The sequence below is a fragment of the Perca flavescens genome, chromosome 10 (genome assembly GCF_004354835.1).
Source record: "Perca flavescens isolate YP-PL-M2 chromosome 10, PFLA_1.0, whole genome shotgun sequence".
Taxonomy (NCBI): Eukaryota; Metazoa; Chordata; class Actinopteri; order Perciformes; family Percidae; genus Perca; species Perca flavescens.
Window position 1 is genome coordinate 19,238,184 of NC_041340.1, and position 26,681 is coordinate 19,264,864.

At 41.8% G+C, this 26,681-nt stretch overlaps 7 protein-coding genes across 10 annotated transcripts in view; all 7 read right to left on the minus strand.

Annotated features, from left to right (window-relative positions):
• The window catches only part of LOC114562568 (protocadherin gamma-A11), a 262,197-nt gene that overhangs the window by 100,450 nt on the left and 135,066 nt on the right, over positions 1–26,681 (minus strand). The gene's annotated exons all lie outside the window — the stretch shown is intronic.
• On the minus strand, positions 4,022–23,169 carry LOC114562573 (protocadherin beta-16-like). The gene is made up of 2 exons (XM_028589043.1): positions 20,719–23,169; positions 4,022–4,052 (listed from the first exon to the last, which is right to left on the minus strand). The coding sequence occupies exons 1-2, from the start codon at positions 23,137–23,139 to the stop codon at positions 4,029–4,031; spliced, it is 2,445 nt and encodes an 814-aa protein (XP_028444844.1). The 5' UTR covers positions 23,140–23,169; the 3' UTR covers positions 4,022–4,028.
• LOC114562582 (protocadherin gamma-A2-like) lies at positions 4,059–6,552 on the minus strand (the record flags this gene model as incomplete). The annotated part of the gene is made up of 1 exon (XM_028589051.1): positions 4,059–6,552. A coding segment is annotated over exon 1 (2,370 nt), but the record flags the coding sequence as incomplete, so codon positions are not given.
• Positions 7,380–9,970, minus strand: LOC114562575 (protocadherin gamma-A2-like). Its single transcript, XM_028589045.1, has one exon. The coding sequence runs from the start codon at positions 9,824–9,826 to the stop codon at positions 7,412–7,414; it is 2,415 nt and encodes an 804-aa protein (XP_028444846.1). The 5' UTR covers positions 9,827–9,970; the 3' UTR covers positions 7,380–7,411.
• Positions 10,573–16,755, minus strand: LOC114563251 (protocadherin beta-1-like). Its single transcript, XM_028590100.1, has 2 exons — positions 14,326–16,755; positions 10,573–11,445 (listed from the first exon to the last, which is right to left on the minus strand). The coding sequence occupies exons 1-2, from the start codon at positions 16,753–16,755 to the stop codon at positions 10,573–10,575; spliced, it is 3,303 nt and encodes a 1,100-aa protein (XP_028445901.1).
• LOC114563252 (protocadherin gamma-A5-like) lies at positions 17,383–20,006 on the minus strand. Its single transcript, XM_028590101.1, has one exon. The coding sequence runs from the start codon at positions 19,885–19,887 to the stop codon at positions 17,383–17,385; it is 2,505 nt and encodes an 834-aa protein (XP_028445902.1). The 5' UTR covers positions 19,888–20,006.
• On the minus strand, positions 23,251–26,471 carry LOC114563253 (protocadherin beta-16-like). Its single transcript, XM_028590102.1, has 2 exons — positions 23,891–26,471; positions 23,251–23,301 (listed from the first exon to the last, which is right to left on the minus strand). Exons 1-2 carry the CDS (start codon positions 26,342–26,344, stop codon positions 23,251–23,253), a joined length of 2,505 nt encoding a protein of 834 aa, XP_028445903.1. The 5' UTR covers positions 26,345–26,471.

Below are 26,681 nucleotides of genomic sequence, written 5' to 3' on the forward strand. Positions count from 1 at the left end.
TAGGGTGGGTGGACAAAACATCAAATTCAAAGATTTGAAAGGAATAAATATATCTTGGAAAATCAAAGGTTTCACTACATAATCATAATAGTTTACAAATAATGAGAAGAACACATGAAGAGATTGCTATTAAAACTGTGGAAACATCAGTTGACAGACTAAACATGAGGCTGTCCTATGCATGTCGCTGTCCGAAGTTCTGAAGTGAATCAACTCTGAATGAGAGCCCAATCTCCCGGACTGCACGAGCTGTTTTTCGAATAACTTGATGCCATAAAAAGCCATAATAGATGGGAAATATTTATTTTTCTTCCACTACTACTGTTACTACTAAAAACAACACTTACTATTAATATTATTATTATTATTGTTTTTTTATTATTATTATTATTATTATTATTATTATTATTATTATTCTTTAAACAATAAATCGTGTCTTTCAGGAAAACAGATTGAAGTTAAAATGTTTGAAAAATTAACCAGTTTATATTGTTGGATAGAGCATACAACTCTGTACCTAAACGCAAAATGTCCCTCACAATTGCATGCTCATCTGTTTCTTACCAAACAAACAGTTGTGTAACAAGAATAACATTTTAAATAATTAAGAATACACTGAAACGGTATTTAAGCGGTCTAACCTCTAGAGGAGAGTCTGGTTCATCCAGGATGCTCTTTTCACTCTGTATCCGCTGCATCGTCCCTGTAGAACTGGGGTCCATTATCAGCACGTTCTGACTACCAGCTCTGCCGAACTTACGGTCACTCTTTCTGGAGTCAGTCGTCCTGCAAGCCTCGTAATTGTACACGTGTTGGAGAGTCCCTGTCCCCAAAGTGTCTGAGTAACGTGGTGGATAATATGGAATCACAGGGAGATTGGAGTGATACAGGATGCGAGACTGTCTCCATCTGTAGATTTTCACTGATATAATAACCACTAAACACGTGATGAAGAGGAAGGAAACTACAGCCAAAGCCAAGACTAAGTAAAAAGTCAGGTTGTCATTGTACTCCTTGTCGTGTGTAAAGTCAGTGAACTCAGACAGCACTTCAGGGAAGCTGTCCGCCACCGCCACGTTAACAAAGACTGTAGCTGAACGAGAGGGCTGCCCGTTGTCCTCCACTATAACAGTCAGTCTTTGTTTCACAGCATCTTTATCAGTGACTTGGCGGATAGTTCTTATTTCTCCATTCTGTAAGCCCACTTCAAACAGCGCCCTGTCTGTGGCTTTCTGCAGTTTATAGGAGAGCCAGGCATTCTGTCCAGAGTCCACATCAACAGCCACCACTTTAGTGACCAGATAGCCCACATCTGCTGAACGAGGCACCATTTCAGCCACCAGAGAGCCTCCAGTCTGGACTGGGTACAGAACCTGAGGAGGGTTGTCGTTCTGGTCCTGGATCAGTATTTTCACAGTCACATTGCTACTGAGTGGAGGAGAGCCTCCATCCTGCGCTTTGACGCGGAAGTGGAAGTCTTTGATCTGCTCGTAGTCAAAAGAGCGCACTGCATGGATGACTCCACTATCAGCAGTAACGGACACATATGAGGAGACTGGCACTCCGTTAACAGAGGAGTCCTCCAGTATGTAAGAAACACGGGCATTCTGGTTACAGTCAGCGTCTCTGGCTTTCACTGTGAATATAGAGAGGCCTGGTGTGTTGTTTTCTACAATGTAGGCCTCATATGAGCTCCTCTCAAAGACAGGCGCATTATCATTCACATCAGAGATCTGTAAGGTGAGAGTGACGCTGCTGGAGAGGGAGGGCACTCCCTCATCAGAGCAGGTCACAGTTATATTATACTCAGATGCTGTCTCTCTGTCTAAATCACTGTCTATCACTAGATTAAAAAAATGATTTGACGTTGGCTTTAATGTAAGAGGAATATGTTCATTTATTGCGCAGTGAACCTTGCCATTATCTCCGGAATCTAGGTCCTGAACATTTACCATAGTCACAACTGTTGATGGTTTAGAGTCCTCGGAAACTACATTAGTCTGTGACATTATATTAATAACTGGCTTGTTATCATTAATGTCTATTACTTCAACCGTAATCTTACATGAATCGGTCAGCCCCCCTTCATCACTGGCTTGCACGTGTATTTGATAGTTGCGTGCCTTTTCATAATCTACATTACTTTTCAAGCTCAATTCCCCGTTTAATTCATTAATTTTAAACATGTCTCGTACATCTGCAGCTGAGTTGGATATTGAATACGTAACCTTAGAGTTTGACCCTTTATCAGCATCTGAAGCACTAACCTTGGTTAAGACTGTACCTTTAGGGGCGTTCTCAGGTATTGTAGCTCTATAAACAGTCTTTGTAAAAACAGGTGCATTGTCATTGACATCAAGCACTGTAACACGTATCTGTGCCGTGCCAGATAGGTTTGGTTCCCCTCCGTCAACCGCTGTTAACACTAAAAATATCTCCTCCTGTTTTTCTCTATCAAGTGATTTTTGTAAAATCATTTCAACTATCTTTTCTCCATCGGGCTGATCTTTCAATTTCAGAACAAAATTGTCGGTTTTAGTCAGAAAATAACTCTGTAGACTATTCATGCCAACATCGGGATCTATTGCCCTCTCTAACAAGAATTTTGCTCCTATTGCAGCAGATTCACTTATTTTAAACTCCATGTCAGATTTTTCAAATATTGGGGTGTTATCATTTATATCTGTGATTTCGACAGCAACGGTGTAAAATTCCATAGGACTTTCTAAAATAACCTGGAAATGCAAAGCACAGGGCGTCGTCTGTCCACATAGCGTTTCTCTGTCTATTTTCTCCTTGATAAGGAGGACTCCTCGTTCTCTGTTCAGCTCAATGTACTCTGCGCTGTCTCCTGTAAAAATCTGAGCTTTGCCTAATGATAGTCTTTTTCTGTCTAAACCTAAATCCTGAGCAATGTTACCGATTAATGAGCCTTTTGCCAATTCCTCAGGAATGGAGTAGCTGACCTGGCAGAGCACCGATGTGAAAGAAAGGATTGAGATAAACAACAACACTTGCCGCCTCATTGTTCTGTCTGGCATTTCCATGCAACATGAATCCCGTTATTTCCGTTAGAAATAAAATCCAATGTATTTCCTCGGTAAATACAACAATCTGAAGAAAGTAATGAATTACAGTTAACTACAGCTTTCCGCGTCGATGATGACTGCTCTCTTACCCTGTAATATTCGGACTGCGTGTCTGTTTGCTCTGATTTAGGAAATGAAAAGACGATGGGGGAGGTACTGCTGAAACCTATGTAGTTATCACAGATTGGGCAACAGCGGCCCTAAGAGTTCAATTTAATGTATTACACAAATCTATCCAAATTAAAAAGTAATCAAGCTTATCAGTTGGCAGAGAGACCAGGTACATGTCAGCTAATTTAAGCTCAACACTTCGCCTTGAAACGAATGTTGAGAAAAGAAATTTAAATGTAAAGGTACACCAACCTAAATCAGACAGCAGTGCATTAAGCCTTCATGACGTGGTTCAAACACATATCAAATATAGGCCTAATCTTGTTTCTGGAGAAGCAATGCCTTTTCTATTTATACACAAAGAACGACAATGGGGTCTTGAACGCTAGGTTGTATGTTTGGCGATGTTGGCCAGTGGTAAAATTAGCAGCGACACCAGGGGACACCTAAGAATAATCATTCAAGATAAACAGTCTGAAATAATCAATACTGAGTAACATGTATATGGCGATCCTGCACAGACTGAGATAATGTGATCAAATATGATACAAATAGTTATTTTTTAACGCAACAAAACACAAACTCTTATGCTCTGAAATTAGATGAGAATTAAAGTGCCTATCCAATCCAAAATCCAATAACAATCCAATATACAGACACAATTAAAAATACGAGATACAAAATAAACAAATATCAGTGATAATAAACCGCAAATTCTCCACACAATACTGGCTACTAAAAATAAATGTATGTAGATTTAATATACATCTGGGTCACTATTCTTGAAGTTTAAAACAAGTTTGTTGATGTGTTGCAGTTATGTAAAATTCAATGTAAAACAATGAGTCTAACCTCTAGAGGAGAGTCTGGCTCATCCAGGATGTTCTTTTCACTCTGTATCCGCTGCATCGTCCCTGTAGAACTGGGGTCCATTATCAGCACGTTCTGACTACCAGCTCTGCCGAATTTACAGTCACTCTTTCTGGAGTCAGTCGTCCTGCACACCTCGTAATTGTACACGTGTTGGAGAGTCCCTGTCCCCAAAGTGTCTGAGTAACGTGGTGGATAATATGGAATCACAGGGAGATTGGAGTGATACAGGATGCGAGACTGTCTCCATCTGTAGATTTTCACTGATATAATAACCACTAAACACGTGATGAAGAGGAAGGAAACTACAGCCAAAGCCAACACTAAGTAAAAAGTCAGGTTGTCATTGTACTCCTTGTCGTGTGTAAAGTCAGTGAACTCAGACAGCACTTCAGGGAAGCTGTCCGCCACCGCCACGTTAACAATGACTGTAGCTGAACGAGAGGGCTGCCCGCTGTCCTCCACTATAACAGTCAGTCTTTGTTTCACAGCATCCTTATCAGTGACTTGGCGAATAGTTCTTATTTCTCCATTCTGTAAGCCCACTTCAAACAGCGCCCTGTCTGTGGCTTTCTGCAGTTTATAGGAGAGCCAGGCATTCTGTCCAGAGTCCACATCAACAGCCACTACTTTAGTGACCAGATAGCCCACATCTGCTGAACGAGGAACCATTTCAGCCACCAGAGAGCCTCCAGTCTGGACTGGGTACAGAACCTGAGGAGGGTTGTCGTTCTGGTCCTGGATCAGTATTTTCACAGTCACATTGCTACTGAGTGGAGGAGAGCCTCCATCCTGCGCTTTGACGCGGAAGTGGAAGTCTTTGATCTGCTCGTAGTCAAAAGAGCGCACTGCATGGATGACTCCACTATCAGCAGTAACGGACACATATGAGGAGACTGGCACTCCGTTAACAGAGGAGTCCTCCAGTATGTAAGAAACACGGGCATTCTGGTTCCAGTCAGCGTCTCTGGCTTTCAATGTGAATAGAGAGAGACCTGGTGTGTTGTTTTCTACAATGTAGGCCTCATATGAGCTCCTCTCAAAGACAGGCGCGTTATCATTCACATCAGAGATCTGTAAGGTGAGAGTGACGCTGCTGGAGAGGGAGGGCACTCCCTCATCAGAGCAGGTCACAGTTATGTTATATTCAGAGGCTCTCTCTCTGTCTAATTCACTGTCGGTTATCACAGTAAAGAAATTATTTGCTGTTGATTTTATGGCAAAAGGAATATTTTCATTTAAAACACACATGACTTTGCCGTTATCATTTGAGTCCGCATCTTGTATATTAAGCATTGCTACAATCGTTCCCGGCTTCATGTTCTCAGATACTGCGTTTGAGTTCGACATGATGTTAATGGACGGAGGGTTATCATTTGTATCTGTCACGTCCACAATTACTTTACATGCGTCTGATAATCCTCCCTGGTCTGACACCTGAACATCTAGCTCATAAAGTTTCCTCTTTTCATAATCTACATGCCCAATTAAAGTCAATACTCCGTTATTGGCATCAATGTTAAAAAGACCCGCTGCTCCAGATTTTGAAATCATGTATGTTACTATTCCGTTATTTCCCTTATCTATGTCTGTAGCCCTTACGGTAGTAATTAAAGTGCCAACAGGAGCGTTCTCTGTAACACTTGCTTTGTATTCCGGTTTTGAACAAACGGGCGTGTTGTCATTTGCGTCTAACACAGTTATTAGAATCTGCATTGTCCCCGAAAGCTGTGGTTCACCGCCATCCAGAGCGGTTAGTATTAATGATATATGCTCATGTTTTTCTCGGTCTAATGGTTTCTGTAAAACCATCTCGACATGTTTAGTCCCATCGACTCGGCTGATGGTTTTCAGAACGAAATTATCACTGGGTTTCAGGGCGTAGCTGTTTAAACCGTTTACACCAACATCATTGTCTATTGCTTTATCTAAGACGAATCGAGCCCCAGTCGGGGTAAATTCACTAATTTCATATTTCATCTCACTTTTCTCAAATGTGGGAGGGTTGTCATTTATATCTGTAATTTCGACAGTGACCGTGTAAAACTCCATTGGGTTTTCCAGGATCATTTGAAAGTGGAGTGCGCAAGGCATTGTTTGACCGCAGAGAGATTCTCGGTCTATTCTGTCATTAATAAGGATGAATCCTCTTTCTCTCTTCAGCTCTATATATTCCTCTGTGTTACCAGTATAAATACGAGCTTTACCGGACTTCAGTCTTTCCAAACCTAAACCTAAATCCTGGGCTATATTGCCAATCAGAGCCCCCTTTGTCATTTCCTCCGGAATGGAGTAGCTGACCTGCCCGTGCACTAAACTGAGAGAGAGCAGCGAGATAAACAGCACTTTCCATCCCATCGCTCCAGTCGACACCTCTGTGAAGAAAACCAGAAAATCCTTTGTTTCTTTTCCCCAAGTTTCGATTCTGACCTGTACATACACGTATATGGTCCTAAAGATGGCACTTATCTTAAATTGTCGAACAAAGAAATCCCATTGTGCAGTCCAGGCTTATGCGGTGGCAGTCCCGGCTGTTAAATCAGCCTCTGTCTAATGTAATATGTTGAGGGGGGGAGGTACTGCAACAAATGCTTCCTCGGCAACTCGATGGCCAACAGCGTCCCTCTCTGTTGAAAGGATTGAACTACATAGCACATGACTGTGGCAATCACAATTAAGACATTTAAGAAAAATTCAACAACAAAAATTACAAAGACATATATTTATTAATTTAAATACCATATTAAGACTTAAAATTACCATCTGTGTACATTACTGCTCAATTACAAACATATGACTAAAGCAACAAATAACGTAAATCGAAATCTGAAGCAATTATACTGCCAAACAAAAGGGGACGGTCACGGAAACACACAAGTACAGCAACCCAGGCACAAATGCAGCTATATATACCACGGAGTCAAAGAAAATAAAATGGGCAACATGTAAATTAAGTTTCAGGTTACCATAGACTCAGAGCATTGCAATGACAAAACTACCGTTTGCGCTGTCCATGTTGCAAAAGATAAAATGCACTATTGAAACCAATGATTTCTGGAATAAGCATGCATCTATTAATTGTGGATATTACACGAGAGAGAGAGAGAGAGAGAGAGAGAGAGAGAGAGAAGGGCAAAACTGGTGGAATTATAGCCTCTTCCCCCCATGTCTTCAGGCATTTGGGCATCACAACTGTTCTGTGCGCTGTCCGTGGTGCTGAATCTATCCGCAACAACTTAAACTGAATTCATTACGTTAACAGGCTGTAATTGAAGCTCCGAAAATGTCGAATTCACTGTGTTACAAAAATATGCCTATGGTGGATGAAGCAAATCTGTATACTATGGATAACTAACCTCTAGAGGAGAATCTGGTTCATCCAGGATGCTCTTTTCACTCTGTATCCGCTGTATCGTCCCTGTAGAACTGGGGTCCATTATCAGCACGTTCTGACTACCAGCTCTGCCGAACTTACGGTCACTCTTTCTGGAGTCAGTCGTCCTGCACACCTCGTAATTGTACACGTGTTGGAGAGTCCCTGCTCCCAAAGTGTCTGAGTAACGTGGTGGATAATATGGAATCACAGGGAGATTGGAGTGATACAGAATGCGAGACTGTCTCCATCTGTAGATTTTCACTGATATAATAACCACTAAACACGTGATGAAGAGGAAGGAAACTACAGCCAAAGCCAACACTAAGTAAAAAGTCAGGTTGTCATTGTACTCCTTGTCGTGTGTAAAGTCAGTGAACTCAGACAGCACTTCAGGGAAGCTGTCCGCCACCGCCACGTTAACAATGACTGTAGCTGAACGAGAGGGCTGCCCGTTGTCCTCCACTATAACAGTCAGTCTTTGTTTCACAGCATCTTTATCAGTGACTTGGCGGATAGTTCTTATTTCTCCATTCTGTAAGCCCACTTCAAACAGCGCCCTGTCTGTGGCTTTCTGCAGTTTATATGAGAGCCAGGCATTCTGTCCAGAGTCCACATCAACAGCCACCACTTTAGTGACCAGATAGCCCACATCTGCTGAACGTGGAACCATTTCAGCCACCAGAGAGCCACCAGTCTGGACTGGGTACAGAACCTGAGGAGGGTTGTCGTTCTGGTCCTGGATCAGTATTTTCACAGTCACATTGCTACTGAGTGGAGGAGAGCCTCCATCCTGCGCTTTGACGCGGAAGTGGAAGTCTTTGATCTGCTCGTAGTCAAAAGAGCGCACTGCATGGATGACTCCACTATCAGCACTAACGGACACATATGAGGAGACTGGCACTCCGTTAACAGAGGAGTCCTCCAGTATGTAAGAAACACGGGCATTCTGGTTCCAGTCAGCGTCTCTGGCTTTCACTGTGAATATAGAGAGACCTGGTGTGTTGTTTTCTACAATGTAGGCCTCATATGAGCTCCTCTCAAAGACTGGCGCGTTATCATTCACATCAGAGATCTGTAAGGTGAGAGTGACGCTGCTGGAGAGGGAGGGCACTCCCTCATCAGAGCAGGTCACAGTTATATTATATTGAGATGCGATCTCTCTGTCTAATTCACCCTCTGTCACTAAAGTAAAGACATTGTTTGATGTGGACGTTATTGTAAAATGAATATTTTCATCTAAAACGCAGTGGACTTTGCCATTTTCATCTGAATCTGGATCCTGAACGTTCATCATTGTCAGAACCGTTCCTGGTTTAACATCCTCAGATATACTGGATGACGTTGACATAATATTGATAACTGGTGGGTTATCGTTTGTGTCCAGCACCTCGATTATAACTTTACATACGTCTGAGTTACCACCTTCATCTGACGCTTGGACATCTATTTCATAATGTCGGGATTTCTCATAATCAAGCTTTCCCATTAACGTAACTACGCCGTTTTCCTTATCTACACCAAACAGTTCAAGCGCGCCCTCTGGAAAATTAGAAATTGAATACTGTATGTGTGCGTTAGGACCTTGATCTGCATCAAATGCTCTCACCTTGGTTAAAACAGCTCCTTTTAACGCGTTTTCTTTCACATTAGTCTTATATTCTGTTTGAGTACAAACAGGTGCATTATCGTTTGCGTCCAAGACAGTAATGACAATTTGCATTGTTCCAGAAAGCTGCGGTTCGCCACCATCTAAAGCAGTCAATACTAAAGACAACCGCTCTTGTTTCTCTCTGTCAAGATGCTTCTTTAAAATCATCTCAACATTCCTACTACTGCCAATTCTATAAGGGTTTAAAGTGAATGTGTCACTTGAACTGAGTGAATAGCCCTGGAGTCCATTAATACCCACATCGTTATCTATTGCCTTTTCTAAGACAAATTTCGATCCAATTTGAGACATTTCACTGATTTCAAATTTAATTTCATTGTTCTTAAAACCGGGAGAGTTGTCGTTAATGTCGGTGATCTCGACAGTGACGCTGTAAAACTGCATAGGATTCTCCAAAATGATTTGAAAATTAAGAGCACAGGGCGTCGTCTGTCCGCAGAGCACTTCTCTGTCTAACCGCTCTTTGATTACAAGGACTCCCCTTTCTTTATTCAGCTCGATGTATTCCGTACTTTCTCCGGTATATATACGAGCTTTCCCTGATTTCAGCCGTTTCACATCAACACCTAAATCTTCTGCTATGTTACCGACTAAAGATCCTTTCGCCATTTCCTCGGGAATGGAGTAACTGACTTGCCCAGATACCGAGCTGAAAAAAATAACCGACATAAATAGTAGTCCTACTTGCCGTGTCATTGTTCTCTCCGACATTCTCCCGTCTACAAAAAATTGTATCAAATACGTTATCCAGTGAAAGGATTTTAGACACAAATGTCAGTAAAATAATCCAAAATCGACACTTCCAAAATTGATGATAATTCGCCTGGTATCTCCGTGTTTGATCATCTCGCTCTTCCAAAACGTGCCTTTATATTTTTCCCCCTCTTTCTCTGAAACATTTCGAGATGATGGGGGAGGTACAGCTGCATTGAGATCTGAAATCTCAGCAGACTGGTCAACAGCGTCCCTTTGAGTTGGATGCACAGAACTACACATTACACAGACATTCCTAGACCTATTAGTTAAAATATGTTAATAATGTGTATACGTTAATTACTAACAAATAATAAATAATTTGCTGTGTAAATCAGCAAAACTTCTCGCCAGCCAACCATGCAAAACTTCAACAGTGTCCCAAATGTTGCGCTATCCATGGTGCTGACAGGCACTGACAAGACAGTGAAAACACGAATCACTTCCAACTACAGCGCAAATCGATATATGTTACGCTATTTCAGAGTTACTGTGAATATGAAGTATTCGTTCAGTTTTAAGGAATACCCTACCGATAGTACTGACACTTCGAAAAGCAAGGCTTTAATTAAATACAACTTTAAACAGAAGTACATATTTTCAAAATGTCACTCTGGTTTAAATTCGTTAAATACCAGATGCTCAGATAAGTGATGTGAAATCTAAAAGTATCTAATAATAAAATATAACACTGAATTGCAGATTCATAGAACTTCATAAAAAACAAAGCCAACCTCTAGAGGAGAGTCTGGTTCATCCAGGATGCTCTTTTCACTCTGTATCCGCTGCATCGTCCCTGTAGAACTGGGGTCCATTATCAGCACGTTCTGACTACCAGCTCTGCCGAACTTACAGTCACTCTTTCTGGAGTCAGTCGTCCTGCACACCTCGTAATTGTACACGTGTTGGAGAGTCCCTGTCCCCAAAGTATCTGAGTAACGTGGTGGATAATATGGAATCACAGGGAGATTGGAGTGATACAGGATGCGAGACTGTCTCCACCTGTAGATTTTCACTGATATAATAACCACTAAACACGTGATGAAGAGGAAGGAAACTACAGCCAAAGCCAACACTAAGTAAAAAGTCAGGTTGTCATTGTACTCCTTGTCGTGTGTAAAGTCAGTGAACTCAGACAGCACTTCAGGGAAGCTGTCCGCCACCGCCACGTTAACAATGACTGTAGCTGAACGAGAGGGCTGCCCGTTGTCCTCCACTATAACAGTCAGTCTTTGTTTCACAGCATCTTTATCAGTGACTTGGCGGATAGTTCTTATTTCTCCATTCTGTAAGCCCACTTCAAACAGCGCCCTGTCTGTGGCTTTCTGCAGTTTATAGGAGAGCCAGGCATTCTGTCCAGAGTCCACATCAACAGCCACCACTTTAGTGACCAGATAGCCCACATCTGCTGAACGAGGCACCATTTCAGCCACCAGAGAGCCTCCAGTCTGGACAGGGTACAGAACCTGAGGAGGGTTGTCGTTCTGGTCCTGGATCAGTATTTTCACAGTCACATTGCTACTGAGTGGAGGAGAGCCTCCATCCTGCGCTTTGACAGTGAACACAAGCTGCTTGATCTGTTCATAATCAATTGAGCGCACAGCATGTAGAACTCCAGTTTCAGAGTTTATGGACACATAAGAAGAAATTGGGCTGCCACCAACCTGCGAGTCCTCTAGAAAATATGAGATTCTGGCGTTTTGATTCCAGTCATAATCTTGTGCACTTACACTGAATATTGAAATCCCAGGGACATTATTTTCAACGATATAGGCAGAATAATTTGGTTTAGTAAAGAGCGGAGCATTGTCGTTTACATCAGAGAGCTTTAGGTGTAAAGTTGTTTTAGTAGAAAGTGGGGGTGACCCTGAATCAGTCGCCGTTATGGTTATGTTGTATTCTGGCTTCGTTTCACGATCAAATGGTGCATCAGAAAGCAAATTGTAATAATTTGTCAAAGAAGACTGGATTTTAAAGGGAAGATTATAATCTATTGAGCACGTTATCTGACCATTTCTTTCAGAGTCTGCATCTTTAACATTAAAAATAGCTATAGTCGTGCCTGGAGGGACATCCTCTGAAATTAGGCTCGAGTAGGACATTATATTTATAACTGGAGCATTATCATTTATGTCAGTGACCTCAATGACAACTTTGGTTGCATCACTCAGGCTACTCTGGTCTTTGGCTATCACTCTTATTTCGTATTTTTTGTCTTTTTCGAAATCAATTATATCAGCCACAGTTATTTTGCCAGATACACTGTCAATTTGAAAATGTTCGCCAGAGTTTCCCTTTACATTAGAAAAAGTATATGTGACCAAGCCATTAGACCCACTGTCGGCATCTGAAGCATTCACAGTAGTTATATAGGTTCCTATGGGTGCATTTTCTGTCACAGTTGCAGTATAAAGTGATTGATTAAATACAGGAGGATTGTCATTGACGTCAAGAACAGTGATCTCTACATTTGTGGTACCAGATCTCTGTGGAGTTCCTCCGTCTACTGCAATCAGCTTTAAAGAGAGGTGTGGGTTAACCTCTCTGTCTAGTCGCTTCTGTAAAATCATTACGGCGAATTTGATTCCGTCAGCGTTGGAGTGTTGCTTCAAAACGAAATTATCATTAGGGGATAAGACATATTTTTGCAAGCTGTGAATCGCCGCATCGGGGTCATAGGCGCTTTCTAAATCGAAATGAGATCCTATTGTTGCAGATTCACTGATTTCTAGATTAATTACATTGTTTTTGAAAGTAGGCGCATGGTCATTTACGTCTAATATTTCTACTGTCACCCTGTGCAGTTCAATTGGATTTTCCAAAATAATTTCGAAGCTAAAGCTGCACGGTGTTAGGTCTCCACAAAGCTCTTCTCGGTCGATTCGCTCATTCACGACTATTATCCCTTTGTCTGTTTTCAGCTCAGTATACTGATGGTTTTCTCCGGTCACGATACGGGCCCGACCAGAGCGGAGCCTTTTCAGATCCAAACCAAGGTCTTGTGCTACATTACCGATAAGAGAACCTTTCTTCATCTCCTCCGATATTGAATAACGGATTTGACCGTTGATGCTGGAAATCATGAAGACAAAAATGAACAGTTGCCATGTAATAGTACAACACATCAGCCATTTTCCGAATCGGCGCAGGCGTATCCCCATGTTGTTAAGAGTAAAATCCTGAATGTAACCGCAAATTATACTCAACGTCAATCATGTACTCGCAAGATACATTCCAGTTCAAAGGTGCTGCGATTCTTTGGAGCAAAAGTGATCGATTATCATCAAACAAAAATACTGTTTTAAAGAGGCTGTATATCCGTCGAACGCTTCAGTGTTTCTCCCTCTCCTCTTTCTCTCCCCCTCTCTCCTCACAGTCCTAACAACACTAGACTCTTTTTTACTGATCAACAGCGTCCCTTAGAGTCCAAACGGAGGATAGAAACGGGCCACTGCAAATAGGTAAAACAAAACAAAAACAACTTTTCTATGCACTCTACTCCGGTAGCCGATAGAAATAAAAAACAAAAATCTGTTGGAACTAAAAACAACAAAATGAATATCTCAACCCAGCATGTAATCAAACACTCCACACATAAACAAACCAAAGACAGAAAAACAGCGATGTGAAGCAGTGTTTCTCTCATTGTGTGAAACTGTCCAGCAATGCAGTGCTGAATATATGAATGGCGCTTAATAGTTTAAAGGGTAAATTCTGCCGATAGTTAGAAAGTAGTGAAACGAGAGGTTGAGAAGAACATTAGCTGCAGCGGAAAATAGTTAAACCATAGTAAACATAGCTCTAGAGGCGATTCAGTAAAGGTTATCAGTCCGCTTTTGCACACAACGCAACTAAGAAAAAGTGATGCGCGTGTTAAATAATCTAACTACTTTATGTATGTCGGTAATATTATACTTGTGAAGTAGGGGATGCACAATTAATAACAATTTTATCGAAATCGCAATATGGACTAGTGCAATATCCAAATCGCAATATTTGTTAAAGGCAAAATATGTGTCAAACCATTCTTTATGAAGTATTGAAGTGCTGCAGATGCGTCCTGGCCTACAAATCTTATTCTACAGAGTAAAGAAAAATCTTTGTTTGGTACAGATCCTCGCAAAAATCACACTATGATAATTTTAATTTTTAATATTTTTCAATGAAAATGAGAATAATGAAAGAAAAATTTACATTTCCTCCAATATTATGAAGCATATTGCAATTGAAATATCAGTCAAATTAATCGCAATTAGATATTTTCCTCATATCGTGCAGCTGTATTTTGAAGTTCTGAATATGGATAAAAAAAAGCAAGTGATAGAAAGTGAGGTGCTGTCCTTAGTGCTAAAATGAATGAATGAATGAATGAAAGTGAACAATTGAGCGCTATCAATGTAACTAAATACAGAAGGCAAAATAACGGCAAAGAGAAAAAGCTACATTATTTAACTGACCTCTAGCGGAAAGTCTGGTTCATCCAGGATGCTCTTGTCACTCTGTATCCGCTGCATCGTCCCTGTAGAACTGGGGTCCATTATCAGCACGTTCTGACTACCAGCTCTGCCGAACTTACAGTCACTCTTTCTGGAGTCAGTCGTCCTGCACACCTCGTAATTGTACACGTGTTGGAGAGTCCCTGTCCCCAAAGTGTCTGAGTAACGTGGTGGATAATATGGAATCACAGGGAGATTAGAGTGATACAGGATGCGAGACTGTCTCCATCTGTAGATTTTCACTGATATAATAACCACTAAACACGTGATGAAGAGGAAGGAAACTACAGCCAAAGCCAACACTAAGTAAAAAGTCAGGTTGTCATTGTACTCCTTGTCGTGTGTAAAGTCAGTGAACTCAGACAGCACTTCAGGGAAGCTGTCCGCCACCGCCACGTTAACAATGACTGTAGCTGAACGAGAGGGCTGCCCGTTGTCCTCCACTATAACAGTCAGTCTGTGTTTCACAGCATCTTTATCAGTGACTTGGCGGATAGTTCTTATTTCTCCATTCTGTAAGCCCACTTCAAACAGCGCCCTGTCTGTGGCTTTCTGCAGTTTATAGGAGAGCCAGGCATTCTGTCCAGAGTCCACATCAACAGCCACCACTTTAGTGACCAGATAGCCCACATCTGCTGAACGAGGCACCATTTCAGCCACCAGAGAGCCTCCAGTCTGGACTGGGTACAGAACCTGAGGAGGGTTGTCGTTCTGGTCCTGGATCAGTATTTTCACAGTCACATTGCTACTGAGTGGAAGAGAGCCTCCATCCTGCGCTTTTACTACCAGCTGAAGCTCTTTAATCTGTTCATAGTCAAACGAGCGCACTGCATGGATAGCGCCACTTTCAGCGTTTATGGAGACGTAAGAAGAGGTTGGAATACCATTTATCTGTGTTTCTTCGAGAAAGTACGATATTCGAGCGTTTTGATTCCAGTCAATGTCCTGTGCGTTGACGGAAAATATGGACACCCCAGGGGAATTGTTTTCTGTAACGTGAGCAACGTAGCTAATTTTATCAAATAACGGGGCATTGTCATTCACATCAGATACTCTCAGACGTAATATTGTTGTGCTTGACAAGGATGGTGATCCTGAATCAGTGGCCCTTACAGTTATGTCGTATTCCGATACAACTTCTCTGTCAAAAGGTGAGTCTGTTACTAATGCATAGTAATTAGTTAATGTTGATTTTATTTTCAATGGGAGGCTATGGTCTGTTGTACAAACAATTTGGCCATTTTGCTCTGAGTCTGCGTCAATCACATTAATTATTGCCACTGTGGTACCCGACGCAGAATCCTCAGGCACGGGGCTGGAGAATGACATCACATTTATGACAGGTGCATTATCGTTGACGTCTACAATCTCAATTAGCACTTTACTTGAATCGGTCAGACCTCCTTGGTCCATAGCTTCAATCATAATTTCATATTTTTTATGTTTTTCATAATCTACTTGTCCTACAAGTGTTACGGTCCCCGTAATTTCGTCTAAATGAAATATGTCAGCCACCTGCTCTTTCATGTTTGAAAATCTATATGTGATAAGACCGTTTGATCCACTGTCTGCATCACTTGCATTTACTGTCGTGATATAGGTGCCCTTTAATGCATTCTCCGAGACAGAAGCCCTGTAGAGAGACTGGTTAAAAATGGGAGGATTATCATTAGCATCAAGCACTGTAATATCTATATTTACTGTACCAGATCTAGCGGGAGTTCCACCGTCAACACCGATGAGCTTCAGTGATATTCGTGGCTTGCTTTCTCTATCTAATTGTTTTTGTAAGATCATTTCGGCATATTTTCGACCATCTGGACTTGAGTGCTGCTTCAAACCAAATATGTCATTGGTAGTTAGTATGTATTTCTGTAGACCGTTGCTACCCACATCTGCGTCTTCGGCACTGGGTAGCAAAAAGCGTGATCCAAGTGTGGCAGATTCGCTTATTTCAAATTTAATTTCGTTCTTTCTGAAAGTCGGAGAATTGTCATTTATGTCAATTATTTCCACTGTTACTCGATGTAATTCCATCGGGTTTTCTAAAATCACCTCAAAGCTGAAACTACACGGTGTTACGTCTCCACAAAGCTGCTCTCGGTCTATTCTCTCGTTCACGACTAAAACGCCTTTGTCTGATTTCAGCTCAGTGTACTGGATGCTTTGTCTGGTCACGATACGTGCCCGGCCAGAACGAAGCCTTTGTACATCCAAACCTAGGTCTTGAGCCACGTTACCAATAAGTGATCCCTGTTTCAGCTCCTCCGGAATTGTATACCTGATTTGGCCAGACACGATGTGACTAAGACACCAAAGGAACAGCAGAAACGGCCATATTAACCTGCAATACAAACGCCATTTTCCGCAAGAAGATTTTTCAAACGCCATTACATAAAAAAGAAAATGTAACACCAACAACCTGTTGTTTACAATCCACGGAGAACAAATGCAGTTGCATTAAGAAATCCTTTGAATTTAAAGTCCTCACTGCGAATGGAATTATGGCCGTAGTCCTGCTTATGAAGCACAGTCTGTCGTCTCTCCTGGCTAAACGGAATGAGGGCTCAGCCTCCACTGAATCAAGTCTGAACACTTGTTTCACTGACCAACAGCGTCCCTTACTGTCCAAAGCATGATTATCACGAACACAGGCAGAAAAAAAGAAATATGCCAAGAATTGTGGTGTAGAAGAGTTACAATTCTAGATGAAAACAGCAACATTGTAATATGTTTATGTAAAACAGAAAACCAAAACTAGGTTTGGTTTGTGTTGTCTTTTTTGACGAAATGATTAACTGTCATTATTTCCATCAACTGAAAATGTATCTACAATTCTGTTAAACGATGACATTAAGTAGTCACACTTTAATTCAACAGGCTCTTTCTGCACAGTGAATCAAGCAACATTTCACAAAGAACATGTAACTTCAAGCCAGTGGAGCTGTCCACGAGTTGTGGTTCTGAAAATGCCTCATGAGTTACCAGATTGACATGAAACCAAAGGGCATCAACTCTTTAGTAAGACCCCTGAGAAAGCACAAACATAATAACAGGTGATGGATATGTCAAATGCCTCACCTCTAGAGGAGAGTCTGGTTCATCCAGGAGGCTCTTTTCACTCTGTATCCGCTGCATCGTCCCTGTAGAACTGGGGTCCATTATCAGCACGTTCTGACTACCAGCTCTGCCAAACTTACAGTCACTCTTTCTGGAGTCAGTCGTCCTACACACCTCGTAATTGTACACGTGTTGGAGAGTCCCTGTCCCCAAAGTGTCTGAGTAACGTGGTGGATAATATGGAATCACAGGGAGATTGGAGTGATACAGGATGCGAGACTGTCTCCATCTGTAGATTTTCACTGATATAATAACCACTAAACACGTGATGAAGAGGAAGGAAACTACAGCCAAAGCCAACACTAAGTAAAACGTCAGGTTGTCATTGTACTCCTTGTCGTGCGTAAAGTCAGTGAACTCAGACAGCACTTCAGGGAAGCTGTCCGCCACCGCCACGTTAACAATGACTGTAGCTGAGCGAGAGGGCTGCCCGTTGTCCTCCACTATAACAGTCAGTCTTTGTTTCACAGCATCTTTATCAGTGACTTGGCGGATAGTTCTTATTTCTCCATTCTGTAAGCCAACTTCAAACAGCGCCCTGTCTGTGGCTTTCTGCAGTTTATAGGAGAGCCAGGCATTCTGTCCAGAGTCCACATCAACAGCCACCACTTTAGTGACCAGATAGCCCACATCTGCTGAACGAGGAACCATTTCAGCCACCAGAGAGCCACCAGTCTGGACAGGGTACAGAACCTGAGGAGGGTTGTCGTTCTGATCTTGAATATTTAATTTAATTGTGGCATTGCTGCTTAAAGGCGGGGAACCCCCATCCTGCCCTTTCACAAAAATATTTAGAGTTTTAATTTGCTCATAGTCAAATGACCGAACTGCCTGTATAACTCCACTTCCTGCGTTAACAGATATGTAAGTGGATATGGGGTTACCATTTAACTGAGTATCGATTAGCAGGTAAGACACTCGTGCGTTTTGGCCCGAGTCAGAGTCGTGTGCTTTCACGGAAAACACAGATAATCCTGGGGAGTTATTCTCCATGATATTAGCTTCATAATAATTCTGTTCAAATACGGGGGCATTATCATTGACGTCGGATATACGAAGTGTTATTGTCTTTTCAGTGGAGAGTGGTGGGCTACCTTCATCCATAGCCGTGAAAGTTATATTGTATTCGGGATTATGTTCTCTGTCAAGGACACCGTTTGTTACCAGAGTATAATAATTCTTCAGAGAGGAGTGGATTGCAAAAGGGATACTGCCGTTTACTGAGCAATCTACTTTTCCATTTTTGCCTGAATCAAGATCTTTAACGTTGATGATAGCAACAGTAGTCCCACTGGGAGAATCCTCAGCGACGGTACTAGAAAACGAGGTTAGTGTTATTACAGGTGCATTGTCATTTACATCCGTCACCTCAATTATTACATTTGTTGATGTGCTTTGTCCACCTTGATCTTTTGCCTGTACACCTATCTCATATATTTTATTCTCTTCATAATCGATCAGGCCGTTTACAGTTAAATCGCCGCTGTTTTCATCCAGATGAAATAGTTCAGCAACATTACTAGACATGCGATTAAAGTGGTATGTGACACGGCCATTCATCCCTTCATCTGCATCTGTTGCGCTTAAGCTCACCACTAAGGTTCCTTTAGCAACATTTTCTTTAACAGACGCCTTGACATTTGTTTGCGTAAAAACCGGAGCATTGTCATTTGTGTCTCGGACAGTTACATGTATTTTTAGTGTCCCTGATCTTTGTGGTTCACCACCGTCCACAGCACTTAGCGTGAGGAGCATATTTTCCTGTTTCTCACGGTCTAAAGCATTAGAAAGATACAACTGTGCATATTTATGACCATTTGGGCTGGACAAGACCTTAATGTTGAAATGTGTTGTTGGGTGTAAGGAATAGCCGTGTAAAGCGTTGATGCCAACATCAGGGTCTGTGGCACTCTCTTGTAATATTTCGGTTCCTGGAAGAGCAGATTCTAGTATTTCAACACGCACTTCTTTCTCATGAAACACGGGTGCATTATCATTAACATCCAACACTTCTACTACAACGCTATGTAGTTGCATTGGATTCATCATAATCATTTCGAAATTCAAGCTACAGGGCGCTGTCTGCCCACAGAGCTGCTCTCTATCTATTCTTTCTCCCACGACAAGAATCCCTTTGTCTGCATCAAGCCTAATATACTCGCTGCTATCGCTGCTAACAATTCGGGCACCGCCTGATATCAGTCTTTTAGCGTCGATACCTAAATCTTCAGCCACATTTCCTACAAAAGATCCCTTTCTCATCTCCTCTGGAACAGAGTAGCGGATCTGACAGATAGCCGCGTCAATGAGAAAAACAAGGATGAAGGCCCGTACTTGCCATGTAATCGTGGGTTCAATGCTGATAAAAGGCATATTCCCGAAGCAATCCACCCTACTCCACATAAAAGTATGTTGCAAAAAGCCGACCTATTACCCCGTATCGTCCTTCTGATGTTTATAATCCAGAGTGTGACAACAAATACATTAGTATACAAATCATTGGTAAAAATGAAGACCGAATGTCCTGCTCTCCGTGATACACTAAGAGGAATACTGGAGGTGTAACTGCAGTTCAAACGCTTCACATTTGTTTTGAAGACCAACAGCGGCCCTTAGAGTCCGATATAAAAATAACAAGAGCTGTCACTAAAGGAAGGGCAAAAAATCCCTTCTCTTTGACTAGAGGTTGAAAATGTTAAGGAGCCAGCTGACGTTGTTTGTATTTAAAAGTTAGGTTAATTTTCATTTGTGCATTTATACTTGATGTTAAGTTACAATGAAATGAAAATAACTAATAACTATAGGTATATTATGTAACAGAAGAAATAAAGTGGGAGAGCAAAATGAAGTGCAGCCAGAAGACATGTTGTTAACTGGAAACACTCTTTCCACAAACTATTTCATTTCTTCTCCCTCCACAAAAAAAACGTAGGCTAAAAAACAACATGAATATTTTGTAGTTGCAAGACAGACAAAAACCCTGCCCATGCAGTATAGAAAACATTACAGGTTGGTAGCACGCATCAGCATTAGAGTAGGCCTTCTATGTTCATTTTCCTTACTGACATTCTAACTAACTGGCTAAACTCTGAGAGGAGCTGTCCATCACTTGTGGTACTGAAGATGTCCTAGTAGCAGGCAGTTAAGCCATGAAAGAAAATTATATGTTACCTAAACATACATTAGAATTAATGCATTCCAAGTTTGTGAAGAATTATGGATTAAATAACCCACCTCTAGAGGAGAGTCTGGTTCATCCATGATGTTCTTTTCACTCTGTATCCGCTGCATCGTCCCTGTAGAACTGGGGTCCATTATCAGCACGTTCTGACTACCAGCTCTGCCGAACTTACAGTCACTCTTTCTGGAGTCAGTCGTCCTGCACACCTCGTAATTGTACACGTGCTGCATAGTCCCTGTCCCCAAAGTGTCTGAGTAACGTGGTGGATAATATGGAATCACAGGGAGATTGGAGTGATACAGGATGCGAGACTGTCTCCATCTGTAGATTTTCACTGATATAATAAACACTAAACACGTGATGAAGAGGAAGGAAACTACAGCCAAAGCCAACACTAAGTAAAAAGTCAGGTTGTCATTGTACTCCTTGTCGTGTGTAAAGTCAGTGAACTCAGACAGCACTTCAGGGAAGCTGTCCGCCACCGCCACGTTAACAATGACTGTAGCTGAACGAGAGGGCTGCCCGTTGTCCTCCACTATAACAGTCAGTCTTTGTTTCACAGCATCTTTATCAGTGACTTGGCGGATAGTTCTTATTTCTCCATTCTGTAAGCCCACTTCAAACAGCGCCCTGTCTGTGGCTTTCTGCAGTTTATAGGAGAGCCAGGCATTCTGTCCAGAGTCCACATCAACAGCCACCACTTTAGTGACCAGATAGCCCACATCTGCTGAACGAGGCACCATTTCAGCCACCAGAGAGCCCCCAGTCTGGACTGGGTACAGAACCTGAGGAGGGTTGTCGTTCTGGTCCTGGATCAGTATTCTAACTGTAGCCACTGAACTCAGAGGAGGGGATCCAGCATCACGAGCAGTTAAGTTAAATTCAAACCACTTGATTTGCTCATAATCAAACGACCTCACTGCATGAATGACACCATTTTCTGAATTTACTGACACTAAAGAAGACACAGCTACCCCATGAATCTCTTTCTCTTCCAGAAAATAAGAAACTCGAGCGTTTTGGCCCCAGTCTGCATCTTTAGCACTGAGAGTAAATACAGAAAATCCAGGTGAGTTGTTCTCAGGTACAGTCTTACTATATTCTGATTGGTCAAATTTTGGTGGGCTGTCATTAACGTCAGACACTTTTACATTGATGTTTTTACTGCTAGTCAGAGGGGGAGAGCCTTGGTCAGAGACGGTTATGGTGATGTTATACTCAGAAATACTTTCTCTGTCTAAGACGTCTTCGGTGACTAGAGTATAATATCCTGTTAATGAAGTCTCGATTTTGAAAGGTATGTCAGAGTTAATGGAGCATTTGACAACACCGTTACCATCAGAGTCTTCGTCATCAACATTGATGACAGCTATAGTTGTACCTGGAGGAGAATCCTCAGATATCGAGTTAGAAAATGACATCAGCTGTATTGTAGGGACGTTGTCATTCTCGTCAATTATTTGAATAACAACTTTGCACGTATCGGAATATCCCCCGTGGTCACTAGCCTTAACGTTTAATTGATAAGTCTTGGACCTTTCAAAATCTAGTTTACCTGCAACTTTAATCTCTCCAGTTTTAACATTTACTTCAAAAAGATGCTTTGCCTCTCTGGCGACATGAGCTATAGAAAATGTCACCTCACCATAATGTCCTTTATCTGCGTCACTTGCACTTACAGTGGTTACCACTGTTCCTTCAGGAGAATTCTCCTGGACATCTGCTTTATAAACAGGCTGGCTACACACTGGCGCATTATCGTTAGCATCTAGCACAGTGATATGAATTCGCACTGTCCCTGATCTGTGTGGCTCCCCTCCATCTGAAGCAATCAGCACGAGTGTGTGAGTCTCCTCTTTCTCTCGGTCTAACGGGTTTTGTAAAACCATTTCGATAAACTTCCCCCCTTGAGACTGGCTCTGTACTTCTAATTTGAAATAATCTGAGGGTCTAAGTGTGTATTTTTGAATATCATTACTACCAACATCAGGGTCGTCTGCACTCTCCAAAGAGAAGCGAGTCCCTGATGCAGCATTTTCAACTATTTTCAAATTGATTTCATCCTTTGGGAACGATGGACTATTATCGTTTATGTCTATTACCTCCACTGTCACCCGATAAAGCTGGATTGGATTTTCTAAAATTACCTCAAAACTGAAGCTACAGGGCGTCGTCTTTCCACACAGCTCTTCTCGGTCGATTCGCTCTTTAATAACCAGGGTGCCTTTGTCTCGATTTAAATCAACATACTGTCGGCTTCCTTTTGTAATAATACGAGCTTTACCTGATATGAGCCTCGCCACATCCAAGCCCAAATCTCTAGCAATGTTTCCAACAAAAGACCCTTCTGCCTGCTCCTCCGGTACGGAATATCGAGCCTGTCCAGTAACTGAGCTCAGCTTGAAAAGACAAAGAATGACAAACAGTGCTTGCCATCGGCGACTGCGAGCGGTTATCCACATACACGCCATCATAAATCCAGAGGAACAGACGCAGTAATCTCTTTCAATGCAAAACTGATGTGATGAAATCCATTAATTGAAAAGGTAAGGGTTTTTAAGCAGAGTAACTCCACAAGAAATGCTTCACTTTAAACCTTCACGGGCCAGACCGTCTTCTCTCCAAGCAGAAAAACACTGAAGGGAATTAAAGGGGTGGATCGTTGCACTGCTTATTTGGAGAGTTAGTCAGCGATGTATCAACAGCGGCGCTCAGCGCACATGCACGGTAATGTATGTGTGTGCACATTATTAAAAACACTTTAGATGTTGTATTCAAAGCTTATGGATGAATATGGATGTCTGTATATTATGGCTACTGACTTAAAATAATAACTTAATTTCATGAATTGTGTAGGGCAATTTATATTTGCAAATGTTAAGAAATGTGCAATTTAGGATGCATTAATACTACTACTAATAATAATAGTAATAAAGAAAATAATAAAAGCAAGAAGAAAGATTATTATTACCTATTGTGTGTAGTAGTATTCTTAGTAGTAGTAGAAGTATTTTCAGACGGTAGCATTATTAAACAGAAGGTATGAGGAAGGTGGAAAATGTTTAAGCCAGATTGCACTTTCAGATAAAAAGGAGTTCTCCACATTGTGGTGCTGAGAGAGCACTTGTTCTCGGTTACACCGTAACAAGCTACGTATTGCAATATACACTTCATTTCAGAGAAACAATGTTTGAAGAAGTAAAGACTTTGCGCATTGCACCTCACCTCTAGAGGAGAGTCTGGTTCATCCATGATGTTCTTTTCACTCTGTATCCGCTGCATCGTCCCTGTAGAACTGGGGTCCATTATCAGCATGTTCTGACTACCAGCTCTGCCGAACTTACAGTCACTCTTTCTGGAGTCAGTCGTCCTGCACACCTCGTAATTGTACACGTGTTGGAGAGTCCCTGTCCCCAAAGTGTCTGAGTAACGTGGTGGATAATATGGAATCACAGGGAGATTGGAGTGATAAAGGATGCGAGACTGTCTCCATCTGTAGATTTTCACTGATATAATAACCACTAAACACGTGATGAAGAGGAAGGAAACTACAGCCAAAGCCAACACTAAGTAAAAAGTCAGGTTGTCATTGTACTCCTTGTCGTGTGTAAAGTCAGTGAACTCAGACAGCACTTCAGGGAAGCTGTCCGCCACCGCCACGTTAACAATGACTGTAGCTGAACGAGAGGGCTGCCCGTTGTCCTCCACTATAACAGTCAGTCTTTGTTTCACAGCATCTTTATCAGTGACTTGGCGGATAGTTCTTATTTCTCCATTCTGTAAGCCCACTTCAAACAGCGCCCTGTCTGTGGCTTTCTGCAGTTTATAGGAGAGCCAGGCATTCTGTCCAGAGTCCACATCAACAGCCACCACTTTAGTGACCAGATAGCCCACATCTGCTGAACGAGGCACCATTTCAGCCACCAGAGAGCCTCCAGTCTGGACTGGGTACAGAACCTGAGGAGGGTTGTCATTCTGGTCCTGGATCAGTATTTTTACTGTCACATTGCTACTGAGTGGAGGAGAGCCTCCATCCTGCGCTTTGACTACTATCTGAAGCTGTTTGATTTGCTCAAAATCAAAAGAACGAACCGCGCTAAGAACTCCAGTTTCAGAGTTTAAAGACACATAAGTAGAAACTGGACCACCACTGATTTGGCTATCTTCTAAAAGATACGAAATTCTGGCGTTTTGATTCCAATCAGAGTCCCGCGCGCTGACCGCAAATATAGAAATTCCAGGGGAATTATTCTCTGTGATGTAAGCAGAATAGCTGCTTTTATCAAATAATGGTGCGTTGTCGTTTACGTCAGAGATTTTAAGATGCAATTTTGTTGAGCTGGAAAGAGGTGGAGACCCCAAATCAGTGGCTGTTATTGTTATATTATAGTCTGAGACGGATTCTCTATCAAAATGTTGATCTGAGATCAAATTGTAATAGTTTGTTATAGATGACTCGATCTTAAAGGGAAGCTTGCCATCTATGGAACATTTTATTTGCCCATTTTTGTCAGAATCTGCGTCTTTTATGTTCAAAATAGCAATTGTTGTACCAGGAGGTGCATCCTCAGATACGGGGCTAGAAAATGACATAATATTTATAACTGGTGCATTGTCATTGACATCAACAACATCTAATATAATTTTACTTGTCCCAGTTAGGCCACCCTGATCCTTTGCCTCTACTCTCACCTCATATTTTTTGTCTTTTTCATAATCTATCTGACCAGACACAGAAACTGTGCCGGAGATTTCATCAATAGTGAATATATTTCCTGCACTTCCTTTCGTCTTAGACAAACTGTAAGTAATGAGTCCATTTGAACCACTGTCGGCGTCTGAAGCATTTACTGTAATAATGCTCGTGCCTTTCGTTGTGTTTTCCATCACAGATGCTTTATACACCGATTGGTTAAAAAGGGGAACATTGTCGTTGGCATCTAACACAGTGATATCTATATTTACTGTACCAGATCTCTGTGGTGTTCCTCCGTCTACTGCGATTAGTTTTAAGGACAGATGGGGATGTTTCTCTCTGTCTAAAGACCTCTGGAGCACCATTTCAACATATTTACCTCCATCTGGATTTGCATGTTGCTTCAAAATGAAATTGTCGTTTGGTGATAAAATATAATCTTGCAACGCGTTTTGCCCCACATCCAGATCATCTGCACTCTGCAGTGGAAACTGCACTCCAACTGCAGCTGATTCGCCGATTTCGAGGCTGATAGGTTTATCTTTATTTGGGAAGACGGGAGCATGATCATTTATATCCAAAACCTCAACAGTTATTCTGTGTAGTTCCATCGGGTTTTCTAAAATCACCTCAAAGCTGAAGCTACACGGCGTTACGTCTCCACAAAGCTGCTCTCGGTCTATTCTCTCATTTACGACTAGAATCCCTTTGTCTGTCTTCAGCTCGGTGTAGTGAATGTTTTCTCCGGTCACGATACGGGCCCGCCCAGAACGGAGCCTTTTCATATCCAAACCAAGGTCTTGCGCTACATTACCAATAACAGAGCCTTTCTTCATCTCCTCTGGTATAGAATAACGAATCTGGCCACCTACCATGTTAACCACATGAAGCAGAAACATAAGCAGTCCTATTTGCCGTCGTAATCCATAAAACAATGGCCATCTTGAGCATATGCAGGTGAGAGATCCTCGATTTGCCATCATGGCAACAAAGGATCAAAAATCAACTGTATCCAGTTGATATCACTGTAAAGCTGGTTCTGATATATCCGTTTCCTGGTTACAACTAAAAACGTCTTCAATCTTTAAATGCAAGTCTGCGAGACCATGTTCTCTCTTACGTGCCCTAAACCTCGACAAAACACAGAGAGCCTTCCTCACTGTATAGTCAGTCGGCGGATGAACTAAATGACGACATAACACAGAAAATATTTTACTGACCAACAGCGTCCCTTAGAGTCTAAAAGGAGAACATGAAATGAAGCAAATACAACTGCAGTACTGAACACTATAAAATAACAGACTGATAGAACTAACAGAT

Excerpts from the sequence above, each read along its gene's own strand:
- LOC114562575 (XM_028589045.1), bottom strand. The coding sequence starts at position 9,826 with ATGTCGGAGAGAACAATGACACGGCAAGTAGGACTACTATTTATGTCG.
- LOC114563251 (XM_028590100.1), bottom strand. The coding sequence starts at position 16,755 with ATGGCGTTTGAAAAATCTTCTTGCGGAAAATGGCGTTTGTATTGCAGG. Across the intron at positions 11,446-14,325 it reads AACCAGACTTTCCGCTAGAG|ATCAAGCAGCTTGTGTTCAC; the intron begins GTCAGTTAAATA and ends GATTATGAACAG.
- LOC114563252 (XM_028590101.1), bottom strand. The coding sequence starts at position 19,887 with ATGTGGAGTAGGGTGGATTGCTTCGGGAATATGCCTTTTATCAGCATT.
- LOC114562573 (XM_028589043.1), bottom strand. The coding sequence starts at position 23,139 with ATGATGGCGTGTATGTGGATAACCGCTCGCAGTCGCCGATGGCAAGCA. Across the intron at positions 4,053-20,718 it reads AACCAGACTCTCCTCTAGAG|GTTAGACTCATTGTTTTACA; the intron begins GTGGGTTATTTA and ends TCTCCTCTAGAG.
- LOC114563253 (XM_028590102.1), bottom strand. The coding sequence starts at position 26,344 with ATGATGGCAAATCGAGGATCTCTCACCTGCATATGCTCAAGATGGCCA. Across the intron at positions 23,302-23,890 it reads AACCAGACTCTCCTCTAGAG|TGTTTTTCTGCTTGGAGAGA; the intron begins GTGAGGTGCAAT and ends AATTCCCTTCAG.